The sequence below is a fragment of the Pecten maximus genome, chromosome 16 (genome assembly GCF_902652985.1).
Source record: "Pecten maximus chromosome 16, xPecMax1.1, whole genome shotgun sequence".
Taxonomy (NCBI): domain Eukaryota; kingdom Metazoa; phylum Mollusca; class Bivalvia; order Pectinida; family Pectinidae; genus Pecten; species Pecten maximus.
In genome coordinates this window covers 21,989,471-22,002,867 of record NC_047030.1, presented here as the reverse complement: position 1 = coordinate 22,002,867, position 13,397 = coordinate 21,989,471, and the positions used below count along the sequence as shown (strand labels likewise).

At 40.1% G+C, this 13,397-nt stretch overlaps 1 protein-coding gene across 1 annotated transcript in view; it reads left to right on the top strand.

The window, feature by feature from the left end:
* LOC117345349 (protein smg8-like) overlaps nt 1–12,204 on the top strand; it is a 41,420-nt gene extending 29,216 nt beyond the window's left edge. The window contains exons 15-22 of the mRNA XM_033908418.1: nt 944–1,154; nt 3,327–3,779; nt 4,347–4,490; nt 7,518–7,658; nt 8,073–8,194; nt 8,653–8,714; nt 10,405–10,584; nt 11,016–12,204. Of these exons, the coding sequence (XP_033764309.1) occupies nt 944–1,154; nt 3,327–3,779; nt 4,347–4,490; nt 7,518–7,658; nt 8,073–8,194; nt 8,653–8,714; nt 10,405–10,584; nt 11,016–11,133 (1,431 nt within the window). The 3' untranslated portion in view covers nt 11,134–12,204. The remainder of the gene's footprint in view (nt 1–943; nt 1,155–3,326; nt 3,780–4,346; nt 4,491–7,517; nt 7,659–8,072; nt 8,195–8,652; nt 8,715–10,404; nt 10,585–11,015) is intronic.
* Nucleotides 12,205–13,397: the final 1,193 nt, after the last annotated feature.

Sequence of the window (13,397 nt, the reverse complement as noted above, 5' to 3'; positions counted from 1 at the left end):
GGGATGAGTCATACAGACAGAGAAAATATTCCTGGGTATGTTGTCAACCTCATTATCCTCTCACATAGGGGTCTGCCTGTCTGTAATTACCCAAATTCCCCCTCCCCCTCGAGCTCCCCCCTCTCCACTTATACCCCAAAGACCCCCTGGGGTGCCCCTCAATGTATCAGCTTTTTTTTTTTATTTATGGCAGTAGATACAACTGTTGTCTCTTTAGCAGATTTTCCATCATTTCTGTTTATTTAGTTTCGGAATGATGGATTTAAAATGTCATACAATTCACAGTATTGCATTCTGTGTAACTAAATCGGGTGTTGCTGGATTAGTATGGCAGTGTCAGCATTTATTTGACATGCTAGTTTTGGTTTATTTAATAAATAATTTTGTTTGGAAGGGGAGAAAAAAAAATTGTTATAACTTGCTGACACTGAGTTTTTGAAGAAAAAAAAATCATGACCTTGAAATTATGTTCAAGGTCACCAGTAAAATTTGTAAAATCACTCTAGCAAACTTCTTTCCGATTTTAAAAAACGCCTGAAATCATTGATATTTGGGCAGACATTACATTTCAAATGCTGCACGCAATGTTTGGAAATAGAAATGACCTTGGACCAATATGCAAGCTCACAGTCAATTTGCTAAACCTCCGCATATTACTTTCGCTGATTTACAGACATAGAATTAGGATATTTGGCTGGCTTCAGTTGAGACTGAGTACTTTTTGTACTAGAAACTTATAAAAAAAAAAATGACGAAAAAGTTTACACATTATGCAATGTTAAGAATATATTAAGAACTGCAATATCTTACTGATATTACAACATAAAGATACTTTTCAAGAGTGGATGTTAAAATTGGGGTCTTGCATTTGCAATGTCCTTGTTATTATAAAGATAATAGACTCAAGATTTGAGAATAATATGAAATGTTTGATATGTTTCAGGCAGCAAACTTTGACTTTTATGATGCCCTGGAGAAGTTGTGTTGTGTTGAACTGCAACATATTGAGATGCCAGTGTTTCAGCCAAGTACCACAGAGGTACGGGCGTGTCAGCTCCTGACCACACCCGACAGTAAAACGGTCAACAAGGATACAGGAGCCAAGCAGGACATCATCTCCGGAATGACCAACCTGAGTCTGGCTCTCAGTCTAGGTAATCCATGCTGAGTCTGGCTCTCAGTCTAGGTAATCCAACCTGAGTCTGGCTCTCAGTCTAGGTAATCCAACCTGAGTCTGGCTCTCAGTCTAGGTATTCTATCCTGAGTCAGGCTCTCAGTCTAGGTAATCCAACCTGAGTCTGGCTCTAAGTCTATGTAATCCATGCTGAGTCTGTCTCTCAGTCTAGGTAATCCAACCTGAGTCTGGCTCTCAGTCTAGGTAATCCAACCTGAGTCTGGCTCTCAGTCTAGGTAATCCAACCTGAGTCTGGCTCTCAGTCTAGGTAATCCATCCTGAGTCTGTCTCTCAGTCTAGGTAATCCAACCTGAGTCTGTCTCTCAGTCTAGGTAATCCAACCTGAGTCTGGCTCTCAGTCTTGGTAATCCAACCTGAGTCTGACTCTCAGTCTAGGTAATCCAACCTGAGTCTGTCTCTCAGTCGTGGTAATCCATCCGAGTCTGGCTCTCAGTCTAGGTAATCCAACCTGAGTCTGGCTCTAGTCTGGCTCTCAGTCTAGGTAACCCAACCTGAGTCTAGCTCTCAGTCTAGGTAACCCAACCTGAGTCTGGCTCTCAGTCTAGGTAATCCAACCTGAGTCTGGCTCTCAGTCTAGGTAATCCAACCTGAGTCTGGCTCTCAGTCTAGATAATCCAACCTCAGACTGGCTCTCAGTCTAAGTAATCCATCCTGAGTCTGACTCTTAATCTAGGTATTCTATCCTGAGTCTGGCTCTCAGTCTAGGTAATCCATCCTGAGTCTGACTCTCAGTCTAGGTAATCCAACCTGAGTCTGACTCTCAGTCTAGGTAATCCAACCTGAGTCTGGCTCTCAGTCTAGGTAATCCATGCTGAGTCTAGCTCTCAGTCTAGGTAATCCAACCTGAGTCTGGCTCTCAGTCTAGGTAATCCATCTGAGTCTGGCTCTCAGTCTAGGTAATCCAACCTGAGTCTGGCTCTCAGTCTAGGTAATCCAACCTGAGTCTGGCTCTCAGTCTAGGTAATCCAACCTGAGTCTGACTCTCAGTCTAGGTAATCCAACCTGAGTCTGGCTCTCAGTCTAGGTAATCCAACCTGAGTCTTGCTCTCAGTCTAGGTAATCCATTCTGAGTCTGGCTCTCAGTCTAGGTAATCCAACCTGAGTCTGGCTCTCAGTCTAGGTAATCCAACCTGAGTCTGGCTCTCAGTCTAGGTAATCCAATCTGAGTCTGGCTCTAGTCTGGCTCTCAGTCTAGGTAATCCAACCTGAGTCTAGCTCTCAGTCTAGGTAACCCAACCTGAGTCTGGCTCTCAGTCTAGGTAATCCAACCTGAGTCTGGCTCTCAGTCTAGGTAATCCAACCTGAGTCTGGCTCTCAGTCTAGATAATCCAACCTCAGACTGGCTCTCAGTCTAAGTAATCCATCCTGAGTCTGACTCTTAATCTAGGTATTCTATCCTGAGTCTGGCTCTCAGTCTAGGTAATCCATCCTGAGTCTGGCTCTCAGTCTAGATAATCCAACCTCAGACTGGCTCTCAGTCTAAGTAATCCATCCTGAGTCTGACTCTTAATCTAGGTATTCTATCCTGAGTCTGGCTCTCAGTCTAGGTAATCCATCCTGAGTCTGACTCTCAGTCTAGGTAATCCAACCTGAGTCTGACTCTTAGTCTAGGTATTCTATCCTGAGTCTGACTCTCAGTCTAGGTAATCTAATATGAGTATGAATCTCAGTCTTGGTAACCCAACCTGAGTCTGGCTCTCAGTCTAGGTAATCCATGCTGAGTCTGACTCTCAGTCTAGGGTAATCCATCCTGAGTCTGACTCTCAGTCTAGGTAATCCAACCTGAGTCTGGCTCTCAGTCTAGGTCATCCAATCTGAGTCTGGCTCTCAGTCTAGGTAATCCATGCTGAGTCTGGCAATCTAACTAATTTTGGAAGGAAGAACAAATTTCCTCTCATAATCCCATGAAATTTGTTATCAACAGATTTGACTTTTTCAATATTTCTGTGAAAGTTCTTGATAGATGGTTTATTTGATTTTAAAATGATTCATATGAAAAAGGGGGAAGATAAGAAAAGTAGTGAAAAGATCAGTCTTACATATACCCAGTACTTCAATGGTGGACACCAAAATCCTTCTCAGATCTCTTGTTCAATATTTCATTTCATTACTGTTTCTCCATATCTTCCAGGTCAATCTGGTGCAAGCGACTATTTTGGTCATCATGAAGGAACCAATGGAGGCAGTTTAACCACAGAGGACTTACCATCGAAGACACCTGATCAGCAGTGCGAGACAGGTACGAGTGACCACTTGGAGGAAGTGATTAGTAAAACACCTGATCATCAACAGGGCGGAACCGGAACAAGTGACCATGATGAGGTAACCAAGGAAGGGGCTGTAAGTGGAAACCAAAAGGAGACAGCTAAATCTGGAGAAACAGCAGCTGATGTAGTGAAGGAGGTAGGGGATTCCCCAGTGGTCCAACAGAGTGAAGAGGTGGAACAAAGGGAGACAACTGCAGCTCCACAGGATGACCTGGCTGATTTAGGGAGTGAACACATTGACCATACATCAGATCCTGTCACAGATTTACCAACCTGTACAGTGGAGGAGGTGAAGGACATCACCATGTCGGAGTCTGGTAAGTCCCTGATTAATGAGCTCAAAAGATGAGTCAGTTTCCGTGTCAGAGTTCTGTAAAATACGAAATATATCCAGTGAATTTAAAGGGTCATAAACTGTCATTGAATTTGAATTTGGTTTGACCAGATGCGCACTCTGAAATACATCTCAGGCCCATTTACAAAGATGACCTTGTCTCAGTCAAGCTATCATAAATCTGAGATTAAGTATGACATGCTGTTATTATGCAATATTCAAACTGACTGCCTTTTTTGCTATTCGTACACCTGCATCAACATCAATAGGGATGTAAGTGTATCACAATGTTCAAACTGATGGCCGTTTTGCTATCCCTACACCTGTATAAACATCTGTAGGGACATAAAAAAAATTCATAGAAAAACATGAATGGATTTAAGTAAAAAGAAACCTGAGTATGGAATGTTTCTTAAATTGTCTTGCATTTCATTGGAAAATTAAAATTAAGTTAAGAAATATTGGTGAAACTGGCATGTCACATTGATCACAGTACCACACCTGCAGTACACTACAACACCATGTAATTATGATATGTTGGGTGTTTCAGAACTGATGGCCCTGCGACAACACTCTACAACAGAATACCTGCCTGGGATGCTTCACTCCGAGTCACCTCTCGGCCTGCTTCCAAAGTTCCCCTCCTGGGCGCTGACCTGTCTTGGCAAGAGCACTCTGTACTCCCACACATTAGGTGAGAGTGGATGTCTGTCTGTCTTAAGTGATGTTTGTTGTGCTGTTTGTATGATGTAATCTATGGTTATGACAGGGTCAGAGTTAGCGGGTCTGACCCCAAGCTTTGTTCTAATGACAGCTACCCTACAGCTGAAACATGTCAACAACACTCTCCAATAAATCTGACTTCTACCACACTGTTTATGACTATTTCAGGTTTAGAGTTACCTTTGTACCACGCTGTTTATGACTATTTCAGGTTTAGAGTTACAGTACCACACTGTTTATGACTATTTCAGGTTTAGAGTTACAGTACCACACTGTTTATGACTATTTCAGGTTTAGAGTTACCTTTGTACCACACTGTTTATGACTATTTCAGGTTTAGAGTTACAGTACCACACTGTTTATGACTATTTCAGGTTTAGAGTTACCTTTGTACCACACTGTTTATGGCTATTTCAGGTTTAGAGTTACCTTTGTACCACACTGTTTATGACTATTTCAGGTTTAGAGTTACAGTACCACACTGTTTATGACTATTTCAGGTTTAGAGTTACCTTTGTACCACACCGTTTATGGCTATTTCAGATTTAGAGTTACCTTTGTACCACACTGTTTATGACTATTTCAGGTTTAGAGTTACAGTACCTCACTGTTTATGACTATTTGAGGTTAGAGTTACCTTTGTACCACACTGTTTATGACTATTTCAGGTTTAGAGTTACCTTTGTACCTCACTGTTTATGACTATTTCAGGTTAGAGTTACAGTACCTCACTGTTTATGACTATTTGAGGTTAGAGTTACTTTTGTACCACACTGTTTATGACTATTTCAGGTTTAGAGTTACCTTTCTACCACACTATTCACGACTATTTCAGGTTTAGAGTTACAGTACCACACTGTTTATGACTATTTCAGGTTAAAGTTATCTTTCCACCACCCCCGTCATGGCTATTTCAGGTTTAGAGTTACCTTTGTACCAAACTATCTATGGCTATTTCAGGTTTAGAGTTACCTTTGTACCACACTGTTTATGACTATTTCAGGTTTAGAGTTACAGTACCACACTGTTTATGACTATTTCAGGTTTAGAGTTACCTTTGTACCACACTATTTATGGCTATTTCAGGTTTAGAGTTACCTTTGTACCTCACTGTTTATGACTATTTCAGGTTTAGAGTTACCTTTGTACCAAACTATTCACGACTATTTCAGGTTTAGAGTTACAGTACCACACTGTTTATGGCTATTTCAGGTTTAGAGTTACAGTACCACACTATTTATGACTACATTTAATTGTATTTCAGTTTTAGACTTACCTTTGTACCAAACTATTTATGACTATTTCAGGTTTAGAGTTACCTTTATACCACACTGTTTATGACTATTTCAGGTTTAGAGTTACCTTTATACCACACTGTTTATGACTATTTCAGGTTTAGAGTTACCTTTGTACCACACTGTTTATGGCTATTTCAGGTTTAGAGTTACCTTTGTACCACACTGTTAATGATTATTTCAGGTTTAGAGTTAAATCTGTACCACACTGTTTATGACTATTTCAGGTTTAGAGTTACCTTTATACCACACTATTTATGGCTATTTCAGGTTTAGAGTTACCTTTGTACCACACTGTTTATGACTATTTCAGGTTTAGAGTTACCTTTGTACCACACTATTTATGGTTATTTCAGGTTTAGAGTTACAATACCTCACTGTTTATGACTATTTCAGGTTTAGAGTTACCTTTGTACCACACTATTTATGACTATTTCAGGTTTAGAGTTACCTTTGTACCACACTGTTTATGACTATTTCAGGTTAGAGTTACCTTTGTACCAAACTATCTATGGCTATTTCAGGTTTAGAGTTACCTTTGTACCACACCGTTTATGACTATTTCAGGTTTAGAGTTACAGTACCACACTATTTATGGCTATTTCAGGTTTAGAGTTACCTTTGTACCAAACTATTCTATGGCTATTTCAGGTTTAGAGTTACCTTTGTACCACACTGTTTATGACTATTTCAGGTTTAGAGTTACCTTTGTACCACACTGTTTATGGCTATTTCAGGTTTAGAGTTACCTTTGTACCACACTATTTATGACTATTTCAGGTTTAGAGTTACCTTTGTACCAAACTATTTATGGCTATTTCAGGTTTAGAGTTACCTTTATACCACACTGTTGATGACTATTTCAGGTTTAGAGTTAAATTGTACCACACTATTTATGGCTATTTCAGGTTTAGAGTTACCTTTGTACCACACTGTTTATGACTATTTCAGGTTTAGAGTTAAATCTTTACCACACTGTTTATGACTATTTCAGGTTTAGAGTTACAGTACCACACTGTTTATGACTATTTTAGGTTTAGAGTTACAGTACCACACTGTTTATGACTATTTTAGGTTTAGAGTTACCTTTGTACCACACTATTTATGACTATTTCAGGTTTAGAGTTACCTTTGTACCAAACTATTTATGGCTATTTCAGGTTTAGAGTTACCTTTGTACCACACTGTTTATGACTATTTCAGGTTTAGAGTTACAGTACCTCACTGTTTATGACTATTTCAGTTTAGAGTTACCTTTATACCACACTATTTATGACTATTTAAGGTTTAGAGTTACCTTTGTACCACACTATTTAAGACTATTTCAGGTTTAGAGTTACCTTTGTACCACACTGTTTATGACTATTTCAGGTTTAGAGTTACAGTACCTCACTGTTTATGACTATTTCAGGTTTAGAGTTACCTTTGTACCACACTGTTTATGACTATTTCAGGTTTAGAGTTACAGTACCTCACTGTTTATGACTATTTCAGGTTTAGAGTTACCTTTGTACCACACTGTTTATGACTATTTCAGGTTTAGAGTTACCTTTGTACCACACTATTTATGACTATTTCAGGTTTAGAGTTACCTTTGTACCACACTATTTATGACTATTTCAGGTTTAGAGTTACAGTACCTCACTGTTTATGACTATTTCAGTTTTAGAGTTACAGTACCTCACTTTTTATGACTATTTCAGGTTTAGAGTTACCTGGTTTCCTGCATGGAAGTAATTATCTCCTACCCTGGGATATCACTGCTAAAATTGAAAAGGAAAAATGGCCGTCTGTCGGGGAGATGGCATCAAGGAAGGGCAAACAGAAGAAAATAAGTCCTAAAGGTAATACAGTGCATTCCGCTTAATTTGGCTGCCTATTTGCTGGGGCTTTTTATATTGTATATATATATATATTATTGATGTCTAATGATTCAAATGGCAGCCACCTTAGTAGAGCTAGTTTTATCATCAACCTGGCACCTGTTTTATCGTTATTTGTTATCTTATTAAGGAAATTCCTTAATTTAATTTTTCCGTAGGAAAATGTTACAAAATTTTAAGAAACTTTTTGAAATTAAGATATTTGTCTTGAATCCAATAATGCTTTCCTATTGTAGAAAATTTCAAGTTTGGAAATTTTCTTCAAAATAATCATTGATTAACATGGGCATGGCCTTGTAAAACTTATTTAATATGGCTTTGGTACGAGTAAGAATATAAAACCATAGTTATTGAATTTAGCTATTCTATTAATAGATGTTGGCGAGTTGAATGTCCGTGTGTTCCTGGGAGATGAATATGAATGTCCACGTGGTCATCGGTTTTTCTGTAGTGGCCCTGAGAAAATAATCAAGGTCTCCAATACAAGTACTGTCAAGGTTAGTTAAGTATATATAGAAATTAACATTGTTCACTGTCAAGGTCATACATGTTCAAGTAATGTCAAGGTCATTTGGGTACACAAGTATAAAACTGTTAACCAACTTATTTTCGGGACTTAATTTCATGTTTTCATGCCTAACAGCTTTTTCGCGACAATCTTAATTTTATGATTAAGTCATGAAAAAGCCTACTGTAGCTGTGTTTAAAACTATTTCATGGCCATTAATATTTTCGCAAAAATCTATTCACTCGACTCGTTAAATATGCGAATATCAATTGCATGCCCAAAAATAGATTAGTTTACAGTACTGTAGATAGTGTTCTAGTGCCATATCAATAACCTATTAAATTCTTATAAGGTATGTAGCTTCGTTAAAAGTAAGCTCATCTACCAAAGTATAATCTGATGTCTATAACCTGGATGATGTTACTGACAAATACTTCCCTGTTACAGGACAACGCCACCAAACTGGTGAACCTAGACATGCCACTCTACTGTTCCTGCCCCCACTGTAGGTAAGTTACAGCCATGGTCAATATAGGTAAGTTACAGCCACGGTCAATATAGGTAAGTTACAGCCACGGTCAATATAGGTAAGTTACAGCCATGGTCAATATAGGTAAGTTACAGCCATGGTCAATATAGGTAAGTTACAGCCACGGTCAATATAGGTAAGTTACAGCCACGGTCAATATAGGTAAGTTACAGCCACGGTCAATATAGGTAAGTTACAGCCATGGTCAATATAGGTAAGTTACAGCCATGGTCAATATAGGTAAGTTACAGTCATGGTCAATGGTTATTTTGTTTTCTATGTCTCCTCTGGTGAATGAACATCAGATCCCTGGCTTACTGGATTACTTCTTTTTTGATTGAGTCAAAGAGAACTTCTCTCTGGCCAGATAGTAGGAAGCCAAGCTGCAACAAAAGTGTAACATACTGCCAAACTTAGTTGGTAGGAAAAAGAAAGGAACTTACTGTGGTGACATGCTCCCTAGAACAGTCATTAGCAAACAGATACTGTAGGAAGTAGCTAGTATCTTACCAGGGTGTTACACTCCCTAGCCGGGTCAGTAGGAAGCAGCTAGTATCTTACCAGGGTGTTACACTCCCTAGCCGAGTCAGTAGGAAGCAGCTAGTATCTTACCAGGGTGACATACTCCCTAGCCAAGTCGAAAGGAAGCAGCTAGTATCTTACCAGGGTGACATACTCCCTAGCCGAGTTGGTAGGAAGCAGCTGGTATCTTACCAGGGTGACATACTCCCTAGCCGGGTCAGTAGGAAGCAGCTAGTATCTTACCAGGGTGACATACTCCCTAGCCAAGTCGAAAGGAAGCAGCTAGTATCTTACCAGGGTGACATACTCCCTAGCCGAGTTGGTAGGAAGCAGCTAGTATCTTACCAGGTTGACATACTCCCTAGCCAAGTCAGTAGGAAGCAGCTAGTATCTTACCAGGGTGACATACTCCCTAGTCGAGTCTGTAGGAAGCAGCTAGTATCTTACCAGGGTGACATACTCTCTAGCTGAGTCGGTAGGAAGTAGCTAGTATCTTACCAGGGTGACATACTCCCTGGCGGAGTCAGTAGGAAGCAGCTAGTATCTTACCAGGGTGACATACTCCCTGGCGGAGTCAGTAGGAAGCGGCTAGTATCTTACCAGGAAGACATACTCCCTAGCCGAGTCAGTAGGAATCAGCTAGTATCTTACCAGGGTGACATACTCCCTAGCCGAGTCAGTAGGAAGCAGCTAGTATCTTACCAGGGTGACATACTCCCTAGCCAAGTCAGTAGGAAGTAGCTAGTATCTTACCAGGGTGATATACTCCCTAGCCGAGTCGGTAGGAATCAGCTAGTATCTTACCAGGGTGACATACTCCCTAGCCGAGTTGGTAGGAAGCAGCTAGTATCTTACCAGGGTGACATACTCCCTAGCCGAGTTGGTAGGAAGCAGCTAGTATCTTACCAGGGTGACATACTCCCTAGTCGAGTCTGTAGGAAGCAGCTAGTATCTTACCAGGGTGACATACTCTAGCTGAGTCGGTAGGAAGTAGCTAGTATCTTACCAGGGTGACATACTCCATAGCCGAGTCAGTAGGAAGCAGCCAGGATCTTAACAGATATCTTCTTACAATGTAACATATATAAATTCCTGTTATGTGTGAGATCATGTTTTCCTAATCCTTTCACTGCCTTATTTTTTTCCAGGAGTTCCAAGGGCTACATGGCTCAGCTGATGCGACTCTATATCGTGACCCCAGACAGCCCCCTCAGAATCACCCTCTGTCCCCAGATACAGCCAGCACCCCCGCCCTGCCCCCAGTTTGGCCTCGGCCTTGATGGACCTGTGGAACTGCCCCCTGGTGGACTCTGGTGTCTGCGTATACCGTATCCTTACTCTATATGTTTCCACTGTAGAGATGAAGTGTAAAACAAATGGGTTGTCGGATGGTGCAGTGACAACACACTTTCTGTACTGTATAACATAAAATGTCCGTGTTTACTTTCTTTTGTGGTTTAGTGCTTTCAAATTATTTCGTGGATACAAACTTTTGTGGTTAACCTATGCAACAATAATATAACAAAGATACATACAACAAGATATTTTCATTGTATTTATATTATTTATATTTGAGGTTACATAACATTCCCGAAAACTACGAAAGTTTATACACAATGTTGCATGTTATGTTATAATTCGGCTTGGATGATTTTGTTCAAATTTACACAGTACATATAAAATATAAATTGGGTGGACAAATGATGCAGTGGTAACACACTTTCAATATATGAAATAGATGACCTTGACCATTGATCAGACACGTATACATGGGTGATGCAGGTCCATACACGATGCCCTCTGACCCCCAGAGTCTACAACACTGTCACATGCTGAAGGGGGTGTTTAACTACAAAGTTTCCTCCCCAGACTCCTGAAGGGATTTTGAAAGGACTATTACCCACTCATGGGATATCTGAAAGGAATTTGGAGGGACCATTTCCCGCTCCTGGGATACCAGAAGGGGTCTACACAATTTTGGAAGGCAACTCCTCCTCCTAGGACCTCGAAGGTCTTGTCATGGTTTGGGAGAGGTCCTCACCTACCTTAGGACACCTGAAGAGATCTTCACAACTTAGGAAAGCGTCTCTTTCTCCTAGGTCTACTGAAGGACTAGTTACTCTTTTGGAGGGACCCTCTCCCGCCTGAAGGACTAGTTACTCTTTTGGAGGGACGCTCTAACACCTGAAGGACTAGTTACACTTTTGGAGGGACCCTCACCCGCCTGAAGGACTAGTTACTCTTTTGGAGGGACCCTCTCCCGCCTGAAGGACTAGTTACTCTTTTGGAGGGACCCTCTCCCGCCTGAAGGACTAGTTACTCTTTTGGAGGGACCCTCTCCCGCCTGAAGGACTAGTTACTCTTTTGGAGGGACCCTCTCCCGCCTGAAGGACTAGTTACTCTTTTGGAGGGACCCTCTCCCGCCTGAAGGACTAGTTACTCGTTTGGAGGGACCCTCTCCCGCCTGAAGGACTAGTTACTCTTTTGGAGGGACCCTCACCCGCCTGAAGGGATTTAGTGAGACCATATCTCACTCCAAGGAAAACAGACCTTCACAATTTTGGAAGAAGTCTCACTCCTAGGTCTGCTGAAGGACCTGCCACAATATGGTAGTGATCATCCGTCACTCCTCAAGATACAAGAGGTATTCCTCAATCCCAGAGCTCGAAAAGGCCTGATGAATTACAAAATTAGCCTCACTAACTGGGACTTTCTAAAATTATCCACACAGCAGATGTGGAAGGTATCAACCGTCACCAGGATGTCAGGACTTTTAATGTTGTCAACACCAGGCTTTAAGCTGAAGAATGTGATGACAAAGCGTGGGAGTAAGGAAGAAACCGGTCACTATGGTTACAACAGATGTGAAGGCAAGTCTACATGCCGGTTGTTTAATTTACTGTTGACTTATTTATTTACAGAATATTAAATGTGTGTTTTTAAATGAATACCATTTTGTTTTCTTAATGAACTGTCACTGCTGTTTAAAAAAAATCAAAGAGATTTTTACAAATATGAAGATGTGTGTAAGAATTTATCATATGGTCAATTACAGAGACCTATATAACAATGTAAATTTTATGCCTCTGTCTATAATAGCTTTTATTGTAAGGTGCCAAGGTCTCTGCTACTACAGTGAAACCTGTCTAATCCAACACCTGACTTTTCCAACATCATTGTATTTATAGAAAAATTTTCAAACAGTAAAATTATTTCGGATATCCTCAGAGCCATACATCAGGGGACAGTTTTCTTGTTTGAAGTGATGGAACCCAAAAAGTTTAGGAAAAGAAATTACCAAAATCCAAGCCTCTGGGCTCAACTTTCCTAAAACATCCACTGATTCTTTGGATTCTCCAAAATGCCTAGATCAGTACTGATATCAAATGGTAGATGCCTTGGGTGAATCCAAACAAAGTTTGTGAAAAGAAATGACCTTGACCCTTATTCAAAGTTATGGCAGTCAACTCTTGTTAGAATATTCAAATTTCTTCTAATCATCAGATCAAGCAAACGCTGTAGAATCATGATATTTGTCTAGATACAATCACTTGCTGGCATGAAGCCTGACAAAACTTGTGAAAATAAATGTCCTTGACCTATATAAAGGGTCACAGGGTTGTAATCATCCAAATGACTTTTAATAGATATTTCGCCAGTACCTCATCAATACATACCAGGTTGTTTTGAAAGAAAAAAAATTGAATTACTTTCAAGGTCACAAAAAAAACATGTCGCACCTTGACACCTCGTAGGTCATTAATGAATAGCAGGTGATGTATGCAGGCCCATGAGGCCTCTTGTTATTGTCATATCATTTGATGAATTAACTTTGTGTTTTAGTTACTGTAAAGCATTGTTGCTGATTTGTTTTACATTGTAGTAAATGTTTTAGAATTACTGTGATTTATCAAATTTTGTCTACTCCATGGTAGTTAAAGGATGATTAATATTATAAATCTGAAAGATTAATAAAATTTGTCCTTGTTGTGTTTTAACTCTACTAGTTAAACTGAGCGTCCTTTCGTCTGTCCGTGATAATAATCTTGTGTACACAATATCTCAACCACCCCTGGACAGATTTCATTCATATTCACATCTTAACATCAACTTCTTCATCCGATAAGATTGAGGGGGTCAT